At 43.6% G+C, this 24,031-nt stretch overlaps 1 protein-coding gene across 7 annotated transcripts in view; it reads left to right on the top strand.

Moving 5' to 3' along the window:
* The window catches only part of LOC105935735 (rho GTPase-activating protein 21), a 133,474-nt gene that overhangs the window by 46,464 nt on the left and 62,979 nt on the right, over positions 1 to 24,031 (top strand). For 2 of the 7 annotated variants that reach the window (XM_036125443.1, XM_036125442.1), the window contains exons 1-2: positions 12,258 to 12,455; positions 22,056 to 22,244. Coding sequence is in view for 4 of the 7 variants with exons in the window: in XM_036125448.1 (XP_035981341.1) it covers positions 12,147 to 12,455; positions 22,056 to 22,244 (498 nt within the window). In the remaining 3 variants the exon portion in view is untranslated. Of the gene's footprint in view, positions 1 to 11,824; positions 12,456 to 14,749; positions 14,913 to 22,055; positions 22,245 to 24,031 lie in introns of those variants that run through there. The other 5 variants (XM_036125446.1, XM_036125445.1, XR_004927454.1 and 2 more) reach the window with 4 other exon arrangements.

Here is a 24,031-nt window from a genome sequence, read left to right as displayed (position 1 = left end):
ATCTCATAATATTTGTTTCCACCCCAGGATTTTGTGGGTGTTCTTTAAAGGACGTGTTCCACAGTCTTCATCAATGCTCACACCGGATCTCTCCCAAAACCCACATCACCTACAGTCCCCTGAATGCCTCATCAGCAACGCAACGCCATGCAACGTCTACGTCAGCGTCTACTAGGGCTGAACAATTAATCGCATTTTCAATATAATCGCGAATTTCCAAATCGCAGAGTCTGCAATTTTTGGCTATGTAACAATTAGGGAATTAGACACGTCCATTAGGTGTCGGTAAAACGTTTAAAGTGGGTTTGCCTCCACATGGAAGGGAAGACAGTTGCAGCAGTGAGATAATCTAATTGTATTACTTGTTTTAGAGTTTATATAATCATTAAGTACAGGTCAGTCAGTTTAATACATAGACTTGCTTGTTGGTTGCACTTCATGTTCAACAAGGACTGATGTCCAAATAAACTAAAAGCTGTTCTCTTGAATAATATTCTGATTAATAGAAACATTAAAAGTTCTTGTTTTAAAAAGTCCTTGTTTACAAACATCTTTATTTAGAGGCCATTTTTGTTGCTTGTAGTTAACGCAGAGAAATATTGGTTGAAATATATCGTTGGCAGAACGCAATCATTTCTGCTCTGAGTTTAGATGCTGCGGGTCTTTTAGCAACTAATCTGCACAGCGAGGAAACAAATTGATTTGTTGTTTGTATATGTTTAAAAAGACATGATAAATTAAACTGGGGAAAAAAATCGCATTAAATCGAAATATTAAGAAAAAAAATCGCAATTAGATTATTTTCCAAAATCGTTCAGCCCTAGCGTCTACGTTTATGTGAGGGTGGAAGCTGCCGGATCCAAACGTCAGCAGAATCTTTATACGTGGTAGAGTAGAAAAATGTCCTTCTCCTTTATGCATCAACGCGTCAGTGTCGATGCCTGTCTCCTGCCAGAAACCCGACTTCCTGGCCGAATGAAAACAGAACAGCTGCTGCACCTGAGGGAGGCCGTCACGGGACACGTGCAAGACGTTTTCTACGAAGATGAATATTTCATACCGCCTTTGAGAAGGAGTATTTTTAGAATATAGCTGCAGGAATTTTAAATGTTTCACAAGACGACGAGGGAAGCTGCGCCGGATTCAACTGTCTCCTGCGTGAAAGCAGTTAAAGGTGCAGCGGCTGAATCGTCGTCATAATCGTAATAACATAAACTGACGTGCAGGTTCTGCATGTCAGGGTATTCATATTCTGATGGAAAGACTTCCCAAGGCTCGCAATGCCCACACTGGACGTATGTCTTTAGGGGCTGAGATGCTGAAGCTGGTTTAGACACTATTGGGAGAAAAAGGGGGTTAATCATAATTTTTGTCATCAAAGCCCAAATAATGATGAGTTCTACATTCATAAATTAATTGTATTATATTTGCAGTGGAGAGAATTGGGGTGACTTTAGGTCCTGACAGTGAAAAAGAGAGGAAAACTGATGAAAAACACTCTGTCCACCACTGATACCATAGAGTCCACCTAGACCAGGGGTGTCAAACTCATTTTGGTTGAGGGGCCGCATTCAGCTTAATCTGATCTCAAGAGGGCCACACGAGTTAACTCATTGCAAGATTAAATAGAACTAATAAATGTGGACTTGTTGTTGATTTTTATATTAAGTTAATTTCACTTTTACACAATATATTATGAATAACCTCAGCGTTTTTAAGAAAAGTATGTGCAATTTCAACAATACTTTTACTCAGTTAAACATTTACTTGTGCATTATGCATAAGAACTGATCACAGTGATTATACAATGTTGAAAAACATTTATTCACATTTTTTGGAACTTAAAAACACTGTCCGACATGACAAAATACATCAAACAGATAAAAATTAAGAAATGATTTGAATTTTTCTACACCTGAAGCTTAATCTGCTGATTAAAACACAGCGCCCCTCGTGGACAATATAGGAACTGCATATTTTCAATTAAACAAAGTACATGTTTTTTTCAATAATTGTTTTATCATTCTCTTCCTTTTATCTTGTCCACTTGTGAAAGTCAAATCTGATGAGCTCTTTGTGGCATCTTATTGCCACATTGCCAGACAGGACACTGGGGGGAAAAAAAAAAAAAAAAAAAAAAAAAATTTATAATGATAATGCATTTAGCCACAGGGCCGGGCTTTATGTTTGACACCCCTGACCTAGACTGTAGGAAACTGATGCAATTTTTCATTAAGCTGAGCCCCAGGAAACGTTGTATAAAGGTCAGTTTTTTTCCATGTGTACGTGCTCTCTCACTCCTTACCCCCTGAATATGGATCCTTCAGGTATGAAAAACGCCCCTCTTATTCCACCGCGGTCAGACCTCAACCGAAAGTTACACAAAGTTGACTTTTCCCCTCCTTCCACGCGGGCTGTTTCAGAAGCACAATGTTGGCTTTTTAGGAGGAGCTTCGGACGGACGGAGAAGCTTGGTTTCCGTTCAGGGTAGGCAGGTTGCTGTATTTATGGCTGAGAACCCAGAGGCCGGAGAAGCCACTAAGTGTCTGATTAATGCTGAGCTTTCACAGGCTGCCGGTTCATGGCGATCTTCGTCTACTTTGGTATTTATTCACCCCCACAGAGGTTCTGTCAACCTGCCGGGTTTCCTGGGTCGACTTGGAAAAGTTTGCAACCCTCTGGAATCTGATGGAGCTGATTTTCCGGAGGTAGAGCGAGGAAGAGAGATGACTTTAGAAACCACGTCCAGAGATTTAATCCCCTGTTCCATTGTCTAGACATGGTTTCTGTCCATCTGCCCGTCAATCCATTCATCCATCCATCCCTTCGTTGATCTGTCCCGCCCTCCATCCAGTCATTTTTCCCATCCATTCATCTCTCTGTCTGTCTGTCCTGCTCTTTGTCTATCCATCCATCCATCCATCCATCCATCCATCCATCCATCCATCCATCCATCCATCCATCCATTCTTCTGTCCGGCTCTTTGTCCGTCCGTCCGTCCGTCCATCCATCAATTCTTCTGTCCGACTCTTCGTCTGTCCATCCATATTTCTGTCCATCCTTCCATCCGACTGTCCATTCATCCATTTCTCTGTCTGTCTGTCCTGCTCTTTGTCTATCCATCCATCCATCCATCCATCCATCCATCCATCCATTCTTCTGTCCGGCTCTTCGTCCGTCCGTCCATCCATCCATCCATTCTTCTGTCCGACTCTTCGTCTGTCCATCCATATTTCTGTCCATCCTTCCATCCGACTGTCCATTCATCCATTTCTCTGTCTGTCTGTCCTGCTCTTCGTCCGTCCGTCCATCCATCCATCCATCCATCCATCCATCCATCCATCCATCCATCCATCTTTTCCATCCATTCGTCCGTCCGTCCATTCTTCTGTCCGGCTCTTCGTCCGTCCCTCCATCTTTTCCATCCATCCATCCATCCATCCATCCATCCATCCATCCATCCATCCATCCATCCATCTTTTCCATCCATCTTTTCCGTCCGTCCGTCCGTCCGTCCGTCCATCTATCCATCCATCCATCCATTCCTCTGTCAGGCTCTTCGTCCATCCATCCATAGCGTTTCTTTTCAGGGTCCCGTATAGAAAGCCTGACCGTTGTACATTATATTTCCCATAAACTCATTCTGGGCTTAAGCGTTCAAAGGTAAAACGGCGCTATCAAAGGACTGACAGTAGAAATCAAAGTCAAGCGTGGCACGCTGACACAAAGCACGTGGAGGGATCTTGACCACAATGTGGGACAGCGGGACTATTATTAGTGAAGTGGTTGGACCCAGGAGTGTGTTTCATGAGAGGCTGGATGAGACGATGGCTGCTGACCTGAAGCCTCTCCTGACAGTGTCAGGCTGACAGGAGGACAAATGTGTCTTCGTTACCGCCGTTTGATGAATCTCGTCATCTCCACCTCTCCCAGAGCCACACCGGCTTTCCCCTGAGGGGGGGGGAGGAGTGATGCAACATTTAGAAATGGCCTGGATCAGCAGGAGAACGAGGGGACGTCATTAGAAACATATTTGCTGCTTTTGTGTGGCGAGCAGCTGCTGAGGAGTGAATGAGCGGCCTCCTGAATGCTTGATTGGCAGTGCTGTTTGTCTGGAGGTGTCCAGGGACCTCTGGAGACAATTGTCCCCATCGTTCAGGGCTCCTTCGCTGGGGGAATTCAGACCTCATGCTTCCCCCCCCCCCCCCCCCCCCCCCCCCCCCCCCCCCCATCATGGTCTCATTGTTTTCGTCCTCCCTCTTGGCGTCCAACACCTACTCTTCTCACTGTAGATCCTTGGAAATCCCCCTCATTTGTGTTATTTATTTTTTTTTCTCCCTCTCTCCTCAAAGTTAGATTTTTTTTTTGTTCGCTCCACACAGATGGTCTCCAAAGCAAACTGTGGATTTTGATGGAGGAGAAGTGATGCACTGGATCGTAAATATGCGGTGGCCATGACTCACCGGGGGTCGAACTGGTGGATTTGAAATCGTTGCGTCATGATTTTTAATTTTTTTTGTGTGTGTGTGCGGGTTGGGCGCCTCCTCAGAATGAAGCGAGAGCTCGTGCCAAAGTTCCTGCTCACAGCTGAGGCATGCGAGGAGAAGAGGCCTTTGTGTGGAGCTGAATCCTGCGTGCTTCGGTTATTGTAGCGTGGTGTTTACCTGCTCAGGTGTTTGGCTGTGACAGTTTCAGCTGTAGTGGAGGGACGTTAGGGCACCAGATTCTTCTCTCAGGATTAGTCTTATCTAGATTTTAATGGTGTTTTAATGCGGCAGTTTGGCAGCAGTGTCAAAATGAGCTGTCTGGTCAGGTTTGGGAGAATTAAAAGCTAAAAGTTGCTTGAGAAATTATGGGTCTGAAGGAAATTTATGAGCATTTTAGATTATTCACCGTTTAGCTATTCTATATCCGTCCTTTGTTGGTTTTTCCATCCATTCATCAGTCCATCAGTACGCTCCATCCATCCATCCATCCATCCATCCATCCATCCATCCATCCATCCATCCATCCGTTGGTTTTTCTATCCATCCATCAGTCCCTCAGTATGTCCGTCTGTCTGTTCATCCGTCCATTCAATCTGCTGGTTTTCCATCCATCCATCCATCCATCCATCCATCCATCCATCCATCCATCCGTTGTTTTTTCTATTCATCCATCCATCCATCCATCTGTTGGTTTTTCCATCCATTCATCCATCCATCCATCCATCCATCCATCCATCCATCCATCTGTTGGTTTTTCTATCCATCCATCCTTCCATCCATCTGGTGGTTTTTCTATTCATCCATCAGTCCATCCATCCACCCAACCGTCAATCCCTCTGTTGTTTTTTCCATCCATCCATCCATCCATCCATCCATCCATCCATCCATCCATCCATCCATATGTTGGTTTTTCTATCCATCCATCCTTCCATCCATCCATCCATCCATCCATCCATCCATCCATCCATCCATCCATCCGTTGGTTTTTCTATCCATCCATCAGTCCATCAGTATGTCCGTCTGTCTGTTCATCCGTCCATTCAATCTGCTGGTTTTCCATCCATCCATCCATCCATCCATCCATCCATCCATATGTTGGTTTTTCTATCCATCCATCCTTCCATCCATCCATCCATCCATCCATCCATCCATCCATCCATCCATCCATCCGTTGGTTTTTCTATCCATCCATCAGTCCATCAGTATGTCCGTCTGTCTGTTCATCCGTCCATTCAATCTGCTGGTTTTCCATCCATCCATCCATCCATCCATCCATCCATCCATCCATCCATCCATCCATCCATCCATCCATCCATCTGTTGGTTTTTCTATCCATCCATCCATCCATCCATATGTTGGTTTTTCTATCCATCATCCATCCATCCATCCGTTGTTTTTTTTATTCATCCATCCATCCATCTGTCCGTCCGTCCATCCATCTGTCCATCCATCCATCCATCCATCCATCCATCCATCCATCCATCCATCCATCCATCCATCCATCCATCCATCTGTTGGTTTTTCTATCCATCCATCCTTCCATCCATCTGGTGGTTTTTCTATTCATCCATCAGTCCATCCATCCACCCAACCGTCAATCCCTCTGTTGTTTTTTCCATCCATCCATCCATCCATCCATCCATCCATCCATCCATCCATCCATCCATCCATCCATCCATCCATCCATATGTTGGTTTTTCTATCCATCCATTCTTCCATCCATCTGTTGGTTTTTCTATCCATCCATCCATCCATCCATCCATCAATCCATATGTTGGTTTTTCTATCCATCCATCCTTCCATCCATCTGTTGGTTTTTCTATCCATCCATCCATCCATCCATCCATCCATCCATCCATCCATCCATCCATCCATCCATCAGGTATTTCCTGCTTTTCATTGGCTGTCTGAGTTGCACGCCTGTGATGCAGCTCCACGTGTGCTCTTCAATCTCTTTGTCTCCTGCCAGTGTGTCACCCATGAGAGTGCAATAAAATTATATTATAAGCACATCGCCCTGTTTGGAGTGAGTGACTCAACTATTGGCTCACTCACTTGGATTAAAACATTTATCCATGCAGTTATTCATTTTAAAGTAACTCAATCTTTTTTATAGGTAATATTTTCCTATTAATTCCCTCTAAAACGTCCTGGAGGGGGCCGGTGATCAATAATCTACATAGACTGGTAATGAACCAGTCGCTTTCCAGGACAGGGAGGGGCTGCTCCAGTTCACGAGGATTACTCAGTCATGCATGAATCAAGCAAGGTTCTGATGAAGCAATAGGGTTCTAACATGGTTAAAAGCTCAAAAAGTTGATTTTGCATTATAAAGGCCCTTTAAATTAGACTACCAGATTTTTAAAAGCTTTTTTTCAGGGTTATAGCTGTGTGCACCCCCTGTTGGCTGTATAAAGGATGGCTTTATGGGTGCAGACTCCCACAGTGCGAGCGGTCTGTCCCCTGGCCCCCATTAGCCGGGTCTTTGTTACAGTATGCTGTGTTTCATGAAGCTCAGATGCTCTTCTCCTGGAGTCCTGAAAAGGCCGCCCTGAGTCGGGCCTAATCCCCCCGCAGGACTTTCCCTTCTTCTCTTCTGTGCCACACACAGACGCAGAACCGCCACACATCAGCGGTCGAGCTCCAACTGCACACTTCAGAATCTCTGTCTGTAGGTTTTTTTTGGTTTTTGGAGCTGTGTGGCTGCCTTGTGTCAGCTGCTTGCAGACCACAGGTCTCCTCCTCCTCTTCCTCCTCCTCCTCCTCCTCCATTGTTACACAGATTAGACCTGCAGGTAGCCATCTGATAAAGCCACAGTTTCACTGGATTAATATGATTCACCAACCTTTGTTTCCTCCAGAAACGTAAACGTCTGAAGCGAGTTTTCAGGATTAAACAAGCAGAAAACCGACTCTTTGTCTCAGGTTATTTCTCTGAGGTGTGTTGGTCTAAATCAGACGTCTGCAAACCTGCCGCTTTGGATCTTCCACAATATTAACACTTAAAAACAGATAAAACAGTGGTTCCTAAAAAAAAAAAAAAAAAATCAAGAAATCCTCATAATAGGTGTTTCCTCTAGCAGGGTTTCCCCCACAGTATTGTGAGCCTGGTGGGCTGCAACGATGTTTGAGAACGACATAAAACGGTCAGTAAAGTAAAGAAAACCTCTAAGTGTAACTAAGCTAACGCGCTAGCTGTGATTAGCTCAACGCGTGCACAGCATATGTGGGTGCATTCGCCGATTCATTAGCATACATTTCTTTCTTTTTCTTTTTTTTTGTATTGTTGTTTACAGATATCTTCAGGAACATAATTTGGCCTCATGCTGCTGCATAAAGTGCACAAACATTTAAGTGTTGCTGTTTTTTTTATTGTCATATGTTTAAATCTTCTACATCGTTTGCTATCCATTGCTAATATGTTTTGTGAATAAATGTTTTTTTCTTGTTTTAATTAATCATTGAGTCATTTTTACCATGTAAATGGGGGAAGAGAAAGCAATGCCCGCTTCAAGAATTGGCATAAAAAGAATCAGCAGCATATATCAGGGATTGTTTAGACCAGGGGTCTGCAACCTGTGGCTCTTTGGACCTTCCACAGTGGCTCTTAATAACTTTGGCTACAAATTGTACTTTTTATTATGATAATAAATGCTGGTTTTAGCAGTTTTTTTTCTTGGACTAATTGCTTTTAATTTTCACAACAGGAATAATGCTAAAAGTGCCAGTAATATTTAATTTTAAATCAATATTTTTTCATTATGTTGGAACTATGATTTTTTTTTTACGTCATTATCCACAAATATCAACATCCTGTCCATCCTCTTTTTTAAAAAAAAAACCTTTAAATAGACATAAAGGGCGCTTCTTTAACGATGACAACATATTTCCTTCAGTAGATCTTTATCAAAAATTATAACTTGTCTTTTTTCAAAAGGCCAGGCAACATTTGTGGGTCTGATCGAGTTTAATTCAGGTGGACTGTAGGAAAAATGTCTCTTTAGACCAGGGGTCTTCAACAGGGGGTCCGCGACCCCTAGGGGGTCCGCGGAGGTACTGCATGGGGGTCGCGAAAGTTTTGGTTGATTAGACATTTTTTTATATCCCAAGCCCCCCCCCCCTGCAATTTTTTTCCACCAATTGAAATGTCTTTCAATTGAAATGTCTTTATGCATGATTACATGCAATTGACAGACATTGTTGATCTTGGCAGGTATCAGTTTATTGTGTTATGTTATGTTTATAAATGGCAGTGGCATGGCCACCCTACTCACTGTGCCTCGCACATGTTTAAAATTAATACATGAATATATGAACCTGTGTATTATTTCAGTATCTTAGTATTGAATGCACAATAACAAGGTACAGTTACACATGGCACTATAGGACCAGTTTGATATAACACAATTTTATACAATATATATAATTAGGGGGTCCCCGCTCCATCTCGCCATCAGTTTGGGGGTCCTTGGCCTGGAAAACGTTGAAGACCCATGCTTTAGACTGTAAAGGTTGCAGACCCCTGGTTTAGACTGATGTCAAAATAATCGGCGTCGGCTTTTAAAAAAGATCCGTATCGGTGCATCTGTCCGTCACCGTCGCATTTCTTGCGTTGAAGGCTTTGCGTTTCCTCTCCACCTTCACATGGCGACTCTCATCGCAGGTTATCAGAGACGTCTGGTGGAAGCTGTCAATTAAAGTCAAAGCCTTTGGTCTCGTTAAAAATGCGCCTGATGATGTCATGAGGAGAAACTCTGGGAAAAGTGAAAAGTGCGGCCAGTCTGCCGCCTGAGGACCCTCTGTTTGGCGTCCTTCGCGACGCCTGCAGCCACACTGAGTGTTCAGCGACACCGCCACACAAACAGGCGCCCACTCAGAGCGCCCCGCCGCGTTATTGTGGTCCCGCTCGTTGCCATGCCACAGGCACAACATTTCTGGGTGGCCCCGTCTTGTTTTTGTGTGTCTCAGGACACCAAAACGCCTTTCCCTTCCCTATATATATATATATATATATATATATATATATATATATATATATATATATATATATCTCTATTCTTTTATTTAATTCTGCTCATGTGTTGTTAGTTTTCTTTCTTTTTTGCTCTCCAGGAATCCGGGGACTTTACCCGTACGTACGTTTTATAATTCTCGGGCCTCCACAAAGACGAGTCCCCGGCTGCCCGCGTTGTTTTCTTTTCCAGCTTCTATTTCTGCTGTCTTCTCTCCGAACACAACACCGGGGGCTAAATTGAGCCGAGGGAATGTGGTAACAAGATGCTGGCGGCCCAACGCAGAGAGGGAACATTCCACCGCTGGCTTCCTGATGTTGCCGTCTCACATGGCAAATATTCCTCTGGGTCAAAATAGACGGCTGGTTGTTTTTTTGTTTGTTTTTTCGTGAGAGGGAGAGACGTTCCTACTCAGGGAGGAGGAAACAGGTAAATTTGTGCTCATGGTGGAGTTGGACTCTGTGATTTTTCCCCTGAGGCTCGTTTGCTGATGCAGATGCAAAGCTTACATTTGCATGTGTGGTTGGAACAGGAACTGGAAACAAATGGTTCTGAGAAAAAGGGGCGAGATCCGCATCATGGGACACGTCTGAAGATCATTGGTTTGACCGTTTGTTGGTCCAGGTGGGACACTTAGTTTTCTTAGTCCTTCCTTCCTTCCTTCCTTCCTTCCTTCCTTCCTTCCTTCCTTCCTTCCTTCCTTCCTTCCTTCCTTCCTTCCTTCCTTCCTTCCACCTTCTTTCCTTCCTACCTTCTTCCCTTCCTTCCTTCCTTCCTTGTGTCCTTCCTTCCTTCCCTCCTTCCTTCCTTGTGTTCTTTCTTCCTTCCTTCCTTCTTTGTGTCCTTCCTTCTGCATGTCCTCTGGTCCTTCTTTATGTCCTTCCTTCCTTCCACCTTCTTTCCTTCCTCTCTTCCTTCCTTCCATCCTTCCTTCCTTCCTTGTGTTCTTTCTTCCTTCATTCCTTCTTTGTCTCAACCCTCCCTTGTGTCCTTCCTTCTGCATGTCCTCCGGTCCTTCTTTATGTCCCTCCTTCCTTCCTTCCTTCCTTCCCTCCTTCCTTCCTTCCTTCCTTCCTTCCTTCCTTCCTTCCTTCCTTCCTTCCTTCCTTCCTTCCTTCCTTCCTTCCTTCCTTCCTTCCTTCCTTCCTTCCTTCCTTCCTTGTGTTCTTCCTTCCTTCCTTCCTTCTTTGTGTCCTTCCTTCCTTCCTTGTGTTCTTTTGTCCTTCCTTCCTTCTTTGTGTCAACCCTTCCTTCCTTCCTTCCTTCCTTCCTTCCTTCCTTCCTTCCTTCCTTCCTTCCTTCCTTCCTTCCACCTTCTTTCTTTGTTTCCTTCCTTCCTTGTGTTCTGTCTTCCTTCCTTCCTTCTTTGTGTCCTTCCTTCCTTCCCTCCTTCCTTCCTTGTGTTCTTTCTTCCTTCCTTCCTTCTTTGTGTCCTTCCTTCTGCATGTCCTCTGGTCCTTCTTTATGTCCTTCCTTCCTTCCACCTTCTTTCCTTCCTCTCTTCCTTCCTTCCTTCCTTCCTTCTTTGTGTCAACCCTCCCTTGTGTCCTTCCTTCTGCATGTCCTCTGGTCCTTCTTTATGTCCCTCCTTCCTTCCTTCCTTCCTTCCTTCCTTCCTTCCTTCCTTCCTTCCTTGTGTTCTTCCTTCCTTCCTTCCTTCCTTCTTTGTGTCCTTCCTTCCTTCCTTGTGTCCTTCCTTCCTTCCTTCCTTGTGTTCTTTCTTCCTTCCTTCCTTCCTTCCTTGTGTCAACCCTCCCTTGTGTCCTTCCTTCTGCATGTCCTCTGGTCCTTCTTTATGTCCTTCCTTCCTTCCTTCCACCTTCTTTCCTTCCTCTCTTCCTTCCTTCCTTCCTTCCTTCCTTCCTTCCTTCTTTGTGTCAACCCTCCCTTGTGTCCTTCCTTCTGCATGTCCTCCGGTCCTTCTTTATGTCCGTCCTTCCTTCCTTCCTTCCTTCCTTCCCTCAGAATCTGGTTAAAATGACATGACAAAGAGAGTGAATCCGTTTAATAAACTAACCTGCTGTGTTACTTTTGCTAAAACGCTGACACGTCTGTCTCCCTGCTCACTAACCCGTCCTCCTCCAGCATAATAAATAATCTCCCCATGAAGACGTTCTAATCGTTACGCAGCGGCCGGCCAGCTGCCAGACGAGCTGCAGGTGTTCAGAGGTTCCTCGCTCAGCTGTGCGTTTGTCATCTTCATCAACTCCACGAGCTCCAGGTCTAGATTTGATCTGCTCTGATCGTTCTCTCCCTTTCCCACCTAAAACTGTTCCTCCTGTTCTTTGCACGTCGGTTTGTCCTCATGATTTATGGACGGACCTCGGCACGTGTGAGTGCGGCAGCAGGCGTGTGGACGAGCCGAGGGCTGAGACTTTTAAAAGGAGGAGAGAGGCAGAGGAGGGAGGAAGGAGAGCTTCACTTCAGGCCGCCCGGTGCTGTGAGTGTGGGGGAATGTGTGTGTGTGCGTACTTCAGAGGGAGTTTTGTGTGGCGAGTGGGTGTGGGTGCGTCATTAGGCCGGCCGGGGCTCTCCGCGCTGCACTCTCCTCCCGGCTGAGTGGAAACATCATGAGTCTGCGGGACGTTTCTGCCAACTGAGTCGGGAACAAGGCAGCAGAGACGAGGAGCTGAGGGACGGCGATGCCATGCTGGCTCAGAGGAACGGGGTCCGCCTGAAGGAGCGCCCCGATCTGCAGGATGCCGAGAAGAACCCCGGAGGCTGCTGCTCCTTCTCCTCCTCCTCCTCCTCCTCTTCATCCTCGGCGTCCGGCGGCTGCCCCTGGGCTCGGCTGGCCGGCGTGGACGGCTGCCTGTCGGAGCCGTACTGCCTCTGGTTCCAGCTCCTGGCCCGCGCCTACTGGGGGGAGGTGGAGCTGGGGCTCTGCGCTCCCAGCCGCAGCGTGTCCTGGGCTCGGCTCCGCCAAGCCTCCAGGAAGAACTGCGTCCGATGGCGGGTAAGAAGGCGCGCGGCACAGACGCCGGGAATTTACACGTGCGTCATCCGGCAGCAGGGCAGTCCCGTTTCACCGACCGACATCGTTTGTAATATATCGTGTTTGTATGTGTCTGGGTAAGGTTTCGTTTATTGTCGTTGGCCCCTTCGCAGGGTTTCTGTTCGCCGTCAGAGGAGGTAAAAAAAAAAAAAAACGTTCTGCTGTTTGTTCCAGCAGATATTCTCCCTCCTGCATAAAGCCACAGCTTTCTCTTCTCTTTATTATCGCAACTGAGTGATGAATCAGAGAAGCCGGGTCCAAAGATGATCTCATTCAAATCTAGTGCAGCTCCTCATCTTGTATGCATAAAAAAAAAGAAAGAAGGAATAAGCATGCTAATGTACCCTCCTGCAGGCTGGGGTAGCATATGGCAGCACAGCACATCAAAGTGGCCTTTTTTTGCAATATGTGGCTGGACGGATGAACAGATTGCATGCATGATTAAATAGTATTTATCAGGTGATTGTCTGTGCTTGTTTGGAGCAGATTTAGGGAATACTTCCCTTTAAATACACCCACCTCTGCCTCTGGTATCCTGCCACCTCTGTCTGATTTTGCCTTTGTGTGATAAACTTTTGTAAGAAAAAATAAAATCAGAGAATTTCATTAAGCTGCTGTATTCTGGGGCCTCTAAATATGTGCTTCACCTCTGGATAGATCCAGCTGTTCTGGGACGACCTCAGAGGTTTGGTTAGAGAACATTAGTGAAGAAACGGCATCATGAGGACCAGGGAGCCCAGCAGAGAGGCCAGGGAGGCGGCGGTGGGGACGTTTAGAGCAGAGCCGGGTTATAAACGTCTAACAGGGCCCAGTTTGGTTCGTCGTCTGAACATGGAGAAGCCCATGGCACCAGGACCGTAACCTGACTCCGCCAGATGGATTTGCTTCGCATATCCATCTGGAAACATTCCGTTGAAGTAATTTTGGGAAGGGGCGAAAATACTGGTTAGCTGATTGGCCTATGTTGGTGATAGACGGGCCAAATAAACCAATCAGATTCGTTGTCGCTCTGTTACGAGCGACGACGAAAACACAACCACAAGCCAAGCTACTCTTGCTGCTGCAGGTAAAGGCTCGTTAGCTCAGCAAAGAAATACTCTGTAATTCCGATAAAACTTGCTCGATAGCCACGCTAACGCTAGTTTCATCGGCTGAAGCCGCCATGTTCTTTAGACTGAACTGTCGATCTTCTCGTTGCGTCACACCTCAACCCGCCTCAAAGCCAACGCTGATTGGACGTTCGTTTGGTGAACGGCTCCAAATTTTCTTTAACGGAGAGTAGCCAGACTGATCTGCGAGTGAAACCTTGAAAGCTCGCGAGATCAGGATGGTCTCACGAGGCTACCAGGACCGGGCCCTCCACCTAAAGCAAGGGGAGCGTTAATCAGAGAAGCACCAGAGAGGTAACTCTGGAGGAACTGCAGATGTCTCCTGCTCGGGTGGGAGGATGTGTTGACAGACAACCCGGTGCACTCCGGGGGTCCAGGGCTTCGTGGAACAGTGATAAAAAGAGAGCAAACGATGAAAGAAAGCAACGAGAAATTATATTGGCAGTTTGATGCTGTGGTGGAGCCTCTGAGCGGATTTTCACCTACGCTGGCCTGAACGTTGAGCCAGAGCTACAGCTGGGAGGTCTTACAGATGATCCAGTCCAAGTCCAAACCTAAATACGATGGAGGATCCTGTAAATGGATGTTCAGAGGCGCTCTCCGTCTGATCTGACGCAGCCTGAGGGCAAAAAGCTCGGTTTGGTAGTGAAATCTGGCTTTTACCAAGGATTGGTTCAGGGAAGCTGATTACATGAACAATGAACCTCTTATCGTAAAATCCCAGTAAAGTGTGAAAAAGCTGCAGCGCCTGTTTAACCCGAGTGGCTCATCTGGTCGCGCAGCACATTGTTGCCTTTTATTTAAGCACAAACGAAAACAAACAGAGGAGTTTTCCTTCCTCCTCTCGGTTACACTCCGGACCGCGGCTCGCCTCCAGCTCCGGACCTCTGGGTATTGGTAGTGATTTCACCCGTCCAACCATTCAGCCCGCACCACTCCCTCTCTCGGGAGGGTTCTTCATCAGCTGCTCCATGACATGCAGAGGAGGAGAAGCCAGAGGGGGAGACGGAGGAGAGAAGGGGGGGGGGGCGTCTTTGTGTTGGATCCGCACCGCAGATGTATTTTGGTGGGAGAAGAGCCTGCCGAGTGATCTGGATTAAGGCTGAGGCTCTTGGCAGGTTCCTGTAGCGCGGAGTCAACGATGGAGGCGTTAGGAGTAACCACCGGCGCACATCCTGCGGCGCAGGACTTCAGCTCCGTCGTTGCTTTGATGATGGATGTGACGGGAGGCTGGAAGCAGCCGGGACCGTCGGCGGTGAGGAAACATTCAGTCGTAGTGACTGAACGTAGCTGCGTGAGGATGGCAACGGTAAAATTTACAGTTTGGAAGCGTCAAAAACAAGTTTTCTGCTTTTTTTTGGCCCTATTTGACAGCTTTAGGCCGAAAGATTAGAGATTAAAATACTGTCATGGTTAAAGAAATGAATTGTTGAACTTGATGCACTGCAAAAACGGAACTAGAAATAAGTAAAATGTTCTTAAAATCGGTGTATTTGTCCTTGATTTGAGCAGGTAAATAAGATGATTTGCCAATGGAATAAGATTTTTGCACTTAAAATAGGAACAATCGTCTCCATCATCTTATTTCAAGTGCAGGATGTCTAATTATCTTATTTTAGGGATCAAAATACTCATTCCATTGGCAAATAAACTTATTTACCTGCTCAAATCAGGGGAAAATACATTAACTTAAAGAACATTTTACTTATTTTTAGATCCATTTTTGCAGTGTGCACTTAAAAATGAGCTTGTCGTCTGTATGGCCACCCACCTGTTGTTGTTCTGGCAGTTTGCTCGTATTTTTTAGCAAAACAGGCGTTTGTTAACATAATGTCAAGATGGAACGACATCAGTACTGACCTTACAGAAGCAACGGATGCTGCTCATCCATTCAGGAAGGGTTATAATGAAATGTTCCAACAATTTGAGGTAGAAACAGTTTGCAGTGAGAAAGATTATTCAGAAGTTGGTCCCAGGGAGTGTTGCTAATCTTCCCGGTGTTAAACATCCCAACGAAGTCAGAAGAAGGCCGGAACGTTAGAATTACCAGAGCAGACGCAAGAAAGCCGCGAGCTCGACTCAGACGCTGCAGTCCTCACCATAGACGTTAAAGTTCATGACATAACTCTGAAAGAGTTGCTTAAAGAAAGCCTTTCCTCCCTAAAAGTGGCGACACGACTTTTACCAAGACATCTAGAACAAGAGTCTTCGTGGTTTTATATTAAGTCTCTCATAAGGCCATTACACGGGTAACTGCTCCTTTAGCACAGCTTAGTTTAGTTTATTGGTTTATTCCAAGCCAATACGAAAATAAATGCTTTACAATATTATAGGGATGCGGCAATATGGAAATTTCTATATCCGATATTAATTCTGATGTTATGTTAGATTTTTGAGAGTTTTGCACCGACTGAAAACTATGCTAGCTGAATTTTTAACATGAGTCATATTCTAGACTTATATAGTGCTAACTTTGTGTCTCTGCTTAATTTAAAAAACCCACAATCCTGGCTGTGATGCATCGCTATCACATGACCAAACAAAAACTGCATGATCAACCCCCTCACCTTCTGTAAACCCAGGCACAAAGGACAACTAGATGGAAATAAACATTGGTTTTTAACATTGGCACAGTTTTACTTATCGAAGCGATACGATATGTTAAAGAATGACTAAAATTGGCCGATACTGATGTTAATGGCGATTATATCGTGCATCCCTACAGTATTATCTAAAATAATGCACTGTGGAATACAGATGAGATAACAAAAATGAGTTGGAAAAGAGTTCAGAGCAAATAAACCTCATACCCAGCTGACCAGCACGCTGTTATCAAAGTTATCTTTGCTGATATAAATGTTTTGCCATGTTTGTTGTCGGTAATCTTGTGGTTGGAAAATCTTAACGTCATAATATGCCTGTGCTAACAGGCTTAAAATGGAGCCATCCGGACTTTCGCTCAGTTCTTTCTGCAAACGTTTCGACACTTTTCCACGAGTCTTGGTCAATTCTGGTGGCTCACACTTGAGCATAATATGCGTTGTATATTTTTAGTGGTTTAAAGCCTTGATGTGATTTTCATTTACAGACTTAAAACTATGAGTTGTGCCTTTTCAAGTGGTCTGCACCTCAGCTAATCGAATACATAAAACCAGCTGTGAAGCACGGTGGTGGAGGGGTGATGGCTCCATCCTGTTTTGCCACCACAGGACCTGAACTCCCTTACTGTCCCTCATTGTCTCACCGATTGTACTAATAACTAATTTCTTCTCACACAGAGAAAACTAAAAACTGTCTCAGCTACCAAAATGGATGCAACCAAAATGTAAATGCAGGAAGCAGATGCTTAGCCCCGTCGTATTATTGGTCTGTCGCTGGGTGTTATTTCAGGTAAAATGATCAGAGCAATGTAACGCATGGATTTTGAGAGGACGTCCTGAAAGCTGCATGGAGCTTTAAGGATTAAGAAGCTTTGTTTGTTTGTTCGTTTACTTTACCACGTCCCACAATGCAACACGTACCTGGCTATGGGACGGCGTTTGGCTCAAGCCTGCAGATTACACCTGATCGAGACGGTAAACGATCCACTATCCGCTCCACAGTCGGTTCAGAACCGTACCGAGACCACCTCCTCCAGACGGGTCATCAACAGGACAATAACGTCAACAAATGTACAACAACACAGGCAAAAAGAACCTCAGTTAATAGGCTTTGCTGATATTTATAGAACTACCAGCTCCTCTCTTTGTCCCATGTGTGAAATTTCTGTACATTTTTTTTTTTTATTGTAACCATAAAATGTTGAGATTCATTTACTTGTTAAACCTCAAGCTGGTTTAAAATCAGTTTCAATGGGTAAAAATTATTTACCTTTTAACTATACCATTCCCGATCACCTTCATTTCCTCTCCATGCATGTGTAAAAGTTTATTCCTCCTGAAACATCTCACATTCTCATCCTCTGTAAACGAGGGAAGTCTGCACTGCTCAGCTGCACGGCCCATTAGGCAGTGGATCAGTGCAAACACTTGAAATTAGCTTTTCTGCAGCTGACATTGTGCACGTGTTGTGTTATGTAGAAAATATTATGCAATAGACCTGCCACTGAGCTTCAGGCTGGGTGTTGTTTTCTTTTTTCTGGTCCTGTGTCCGCTACAGTAGGAATGTAGAAGATAAGTCTGTCATCATGAAAACATGCAGAAAAGCCTCAATTGCGTAATAACTGAAGCCATATGTGTCGGCGTGTGGAGAGTAGGGTCGCACCGCTAGCTCAGACGATGAAGTTGTTTTAAGGAAAAACGGAGAACCTATACACGTGTTTTTCAAGTGAATTTCCATTTCCACCTTGTGTTTGATGAACACTAAGAGTGAGTTAGAGGCAAATAGATCGTTACATAGAGAAAGGTGGTGTTGCTCTCAACTTCTCCGTCAGTGTGCAACGGATATTATCAACAATTGTTAGAGATGTAGAGTTTCATGAACAGTTTTCAGGCCTTTATTAACGCTTTGTTGATAAATTATGGTTTATTTACTGTGACATTAAAAAGAAAATGAAAAGAATGATCATTAAAGGCTGAATGCTTTGTGTTGTTCCCAGCATTATACATTCAAAGATTTCAGCATGTCAGTAAAAATTTAGCTTCAATTTATAAAAACAGAAATAAGCCTCTTATCGGGGCTTATCGGTTAATTTATTTATGAAGCAGGGAATATTCACAAAGGATCTTCTTTACTTTCACTCTGTCTGCTACCCTCAGCTGGCTAGGCTAGCGCTAGTTGGCTAGCAGCCTGCTAGCTCCGTGTAAAACAGCATAACAAGCTTTGAGAAACACACACATCCATTATTATTTTTAAAATTAGTTATAATGAAATATAACAGGAGTGTGGACGATTCATGATGTAATGTCCAAATTAATCTTCTATGCCATGGAGGAAATAAAGGCTCTCCTTTACTCCTGCTTTTTCTGCTAGCCTCATCTGGCTAGTCTAGCAGCCTGCTAAAAGCTTTGTGTAAAACAGCATAACAAGCTTTGAGAAACACACACATCCATTATTATTTTTTAAATTAGTTATAGTGAAATATAACGGGAGTGAGGACAATTCATGATGTAATGTCCAAATTAATCTTCTATGCCATGAAGGAAATAAAGGCTCTCCTTTACTCCTGCTTTTTCTGTTAGCCTCATCTGGCTAGGCTAGCAGCCTGCTAAAAGCTTCTTGTAAAACAGGAAGAATTGCTTTATTCAGCCCCATCGCTGTTCCTCTCATCAATATCAAATGCCCCCAGTTGTAGTTTGTGTTAGTGTTAAAGGTGCATAGCCACGTTATTTGACTTTTACTTTTTTTATTTATACGTTGCATGCAAAGTTTTTATGAAAGATTATCATGTCCTGCTGGTGTATTATTTTTATTTTATTTTTTTTGGTGTTTTACGCTTTGTTTTTGCTGAATTTGTAAGTAAATAAAGCCTTTCATGTTAATTATATATTAACGGAAGTACGTACATGTTTTTAATCCCATGTGCAGCAGGGATTAAAAACAAGGAAGTAGCTAACAGCTATTAGCATCTTCCAGCGAAGCAATGCAGAATGCTCCAAGATCCAGTAAAAAGAGTGCAAAAAAATATGATTCTAAGAGGGAAAAGACTGGAATGTCTCTGGGAACACTGTGACTGTTGGTGTTCACTGAAGTGAACGCTAAACCTGCCGAGGCTCAGATGTGAGTTCCCTGACATCAGTAAATGTTCTGATATGAGGCTTAAAGCTGCTGTTAGATTGTTTTATTTAATTAATAACAGTTAGTCTTCGATCACTCCGAGCAGCTGCTTTACTGCAAGGCATTGCAGAGGGTCAGGCTCAGTCCAACATTATTTACAATTGATTTATAAATTAAGCAAACCGGCATTATGATAGTTCTGCGATACTGTCGCTAAACATTGCCACGTCTGTTTATATCTGTTAATCCACCCAAGAGCAAATTATGTTTCGGCTCAAAAAGGACCATCAAAACACTATCAAGGTGTATATAACTTTGTTTTATCTTGATTAAACGGCATTTGGTCTTTTTTTATAAGCATACTACCTGGCTATATAGCTACTGATAAACTTCTGGTCTCGCAGGCAGAGGCACCTTCCGCTAATATTTCTTTACGCCCTTTCAATCTTCATCAGCCAACAGTGATAATTTCTACTCTGTTATTTTACAAGCATCGCCCTAGACAAGAAGCTTGTTCTTTTCCCCCAGAAAGCACAATGACATACCTGATTATTCCTCCGTAAGGACTTGTGTCTCGGTGAGATCAGGATTTATTTATTTTTAATTTTTTTTTTTACTTTGATTCATGTTGATGAGTAAGATCAGGTCGGAGTCAGGAGCCTTTCTCCCCAAAAAGAACACACGTCTCCTCTTTGTTTTAGAAGCACTTTGTTTTACAAATTACCAGGGGATGATGTCAGTATGGAGACCGCAATGTGCTTTATGTGCCTCGGGAGTCTGGTCCCACGCAGAAAAAGGCAGATTACATTGAAAATGTTTTCACTGTGCATCATCGTGAACAGGCGTATCCAGGGTGGACATTTAATGCTGGCGAAAAGAGAAGAAAACCTCAGAGTTCAGCAGCAGAAAGTATATTTTTGTCCATTTTGATGTTTTTATTATGGGTCAACATAGCTTTAAGGATTCCCAGAACAGATGGCAAACATGAGGTTGATGCTAAAAGGTCGATTTTACTGAATAGATTATAATATTTATGAGCTTCTACAACAGTTAAATAACAAAAAAGTAATGAGTCGAGGACCCAATTAGTGCAAAAAAGGTTGCATAAAGTGCTTGAAGAAACTCCTTACAAATGTTTTTTTTTTTATATATATATATATATATATATATAGTTTTGTCCCACTTGCACGCTTCTGATCAACTTTTACTACCACAAAAGTTAACCTGTGTAAATAAATTTTTGCTGGGTGGTCCAAAGAACGGCGTGGGGGCCGTTTTTGGCCCTCGGGATGATTTTGTGCGGCCCCTGACTGCATTTCAAGAAAGGTGCGAATTTTACTGACTATCACAGGCAGATGACGAGTTGCAGCAAGTATTTCTGAAGAAAGAGTAACCCAAATACTTGATGACAACTGACCCAAATACTTCAGAAATGACGTGCTTTTCGTTTAATAAGGCAAAAGTGAAGATATTTCAGATGCATGTTCTACAAAAGTCAGACCAATATGTTTCTTTGATTAAAATAATCCATTTTTAGCTTGTTGTTCAGCATGTAAAGATAAAAATACTTCAGCGTTTCGGCCCACGTGGCAAAACCCTGTAATCAAATGGTGTTCCCAACCTCATGGGCTTATGGGGAACCAGTAAATACCATCTGGACCTAATAACTAATTGTTAATGGCCAGAACGTCTTTGCAATAACTGGAAATGGTTCACATACACGTCTGTGGAGGGATTTTGGGCCGCTGTGTTTTGTACCATTTGTTGAATTGAGCCACTGTACCTCAATCTTATTTAACTCCACACTTTGACTATGCCGCCTCAGAACATCTATTATCTGTGTTTTTTTTTTTTTTTTTTGCCAATCAGAGGTGTTGGCGGGCTACATAACCCACATAAGCTTTGGTTTAAGGTCACAAACTGATGGACGAACCGTCATTCTTTAAGGTTTTCTACTTGAGAGCAGATTATCTCGTTGTACCAGTCATGGCAAGTCGGCCTGATCTTGAAGCAGCCTCCAACCATCACTTCACCACCAACATGTTTGCTTGTGGGTAAGATGTTGTTTCCCTGAAATGCTGCGTTGGCTTCATTAGAGCTGCAACAGCAGCAATCTGAGACGGGCCTTCATGTCCTTCTTGGACAGCCGTGGTTTTGTCGCCAACTGAGTTATGAACTCTGACCCTTACTGAAGCTGGTAACGTCTGCTGTGATGTTGTCCTGGGTTCCTCTGTGACCTCCTGGAGGAGTCGTTGATGGTCTCTGGGGATGATTTGGTTCAGCCGGACGCCCCTGTGGAGGCTCTCCACTGCTCCGTGTTTTCTGTGTTTGTGGAGAATGAAGTTATCAGTGTAGCTTACAGCCTTAGAAACGACTTTCTAACCTTTTCTAGACTGATAGATGTCTGTGGTTTTGGTTCTCAGCTGTTCTTAATTTTTTATTTTCCTTTTTCAGTGTGTTGCTTTTTGAGATCTTTCAGCTACTTCATGCTGTTGGTTGCTTGTTTCTTCTGGTCTGATAGTAATCATGATTTAATAAGAAGGCAATTACACTTTTAAATGAGGCGGCTATGTTGGTTGGGAAATGTTGGCACACTGAAAAACTGCACTTTCTACTTATTCAGGTTATATTTGATATTAAAAATGTATGATCTGAACTATTTAGGTTTGACAAAAAGTGGTTTTAGACTCAGAGGTTTAACAAATAAATGTTATTTATTTTTTTTTCACTTTTTCAGGCGAAGCAGAAGGATGGGCGGGATCAGAGCGAGACGTCGGCCTCCGTTACGCCCAGGGCCGAGGAGGAGCCGTTCTGCTGGCCGGGGCCGAAGACGCTGCGCCTGCGGCGGACGTCGCAGGGCTTCGGCTTCACGCTGCGACACTTCATCGTCTACCCACCGGAGTCTGCTGTCCACAACTCTCTGAAGGTAACAGAGTTTTATGGCTCTGATGACACTGGGATATAGAAGCATTTATAAGCTAAGTTTAAAACGGCAGCTGAAAACCATTTTTATCAGGTGATGAACACCTTTTTAACGTAAGCCTCAAAGCATCACACGCTGTCATTTCAGGAGAATGCCAGGAATAGTAAATGAGGAAAATCTTGAGCATAAATTCTTCCACTTTAAAGGACTGAGAAAGTAGTTGGTAAGCCAGTAAACCCAGAGGAAGCAGTGTAAATTCAGGTTTTCTGCAGTGTAACACCGCTACTCCACCAACCATGGGATCTGCTGCTCCTCCCAGATGGATCAGCTCCTTGGGTACCAAATTTATTCCTAATCGGGCCATAGTTTTTTATTTTTTAATTATTTATTTACTTTTAACATTTATTTGTGGCTGTGTAGCACTAAGAATTGCTGTCTTAATGCCAAAGAAAGCCCAACAGATTTACCGTATTTTCCGGACTATATCATAGTCGCAGTTTTTTTCATAGTTTGGCCGGGAGTGCGACTTATACTCTGGAGTGACTTATGTGTGAAATTATTACACATTTTTACCGGTATATCATTACACCTGTTATTTTCACACCAAACCGCAAGAGGGCGCTCTAGGCCTGTGTTGAATCAGACGTAAGCGACGTAGAAGCGGAAGTGCCGCATCTTCTACCTCCGGAGTTAACAGAGTTAATTGAAAGTGACACCAAGGATGAAGATTTCACTGGATTTTAGTTATTTGGAGTGACATGGGCGCTTTGGTTAACTTCTTCGCATGTTATTTATGCTATAGTTATCTGAATAGCTTTTAATTTGTTATGTTAACATACCAGACACGTTCTCAGTTGTGTCATGTAGCGTAAGCTAACCGTACAATTATTCAGCCTGTTGTTGCCTCCGTTCTATTTTTATTTAAAATTTGCCTTTCAAGATGACATGTCTGTTCTTGATGTTGTATATTATCAAATAGATTTCCCCCAAAAATGTGACTTATACACCAGTGCCACTTATATATATTTTTTCCTTCTTTAGTATGCATTTTATGGCTTGTGCGACCTGTACGCCGGAGCGACTTATAGTCCGGAAAATACGGTACTTTCACAAGTGGAGCCTTACTGCCTTTGTTATAGTGCTCGCTTGATACGTATCCAAAAAGCTGTATTGGATATTGTTTTGGGATTATTTTGAATTCACAGAAATAATCGTAAAGGTAAAAGAGAAGGAATGGAAGAGAACCAGATGAGGCAAAACATTAAAAAGGTGACAAAAATAGAGTAGAGGAATAAGAGAGAAGAAGATAACATCCTCGGAGTCTGCTTCTACACCTGCAGAAAGAGATTTAAAAAAAAAAACAGCAAAACCACACAAAAAGTATCACAGTTATAAACAACATTACACACTATTGTTTAATACAAGATGTATTTAGTGGCAGCCAAAGCTAACTATAGGGTTAAACTGTATAGAAGTGGATCCAAGCCATTGTTTTCCGTTACGTGTTTTTGTAACATGGGGCCAAAAAATCACATCCCACACTTGCTTCTTTCCTCCAACAGATAACAAATGGGCTACGGTCAGACATTCATTTTACGTGCGTTTTAAGATTTTTTTCCATTTATTATATCACAGTTTAGATGTTTTGCAGATTCTTTTTGTATTTTCATTTTACACAAAATCTTTACAGAAGAGCCGTGACGTTCTTGTCCCTTTTTCCTCTTACCTCGAGGCCAAGATGCTAATTTGGGATCGTTTAGTGAGACTCACCAGAATTTACGGTTTGGACC

Source organism: Fundulus heteroclitus, chromosome 21, assembly GCF_011125445.2.
Source record: "Fundulus heteroclitus isolate FHET01 chromosome 21, MU-UCD_Fhet_4.1, whole genome shotgun sequence".
Taxonomy (NCBI): domain Eukaryota; kingdom Metazoa; phylum Chordata; class Actinopteri; order Cyprinodontiformes; family Fundulidae; genus Fundulus; species Fundulus heteroclitus.
Note: the sequence above shows the minus strand (reverse complement) of the source record. Positions and strands in the feature narration are given on the sequence as shown.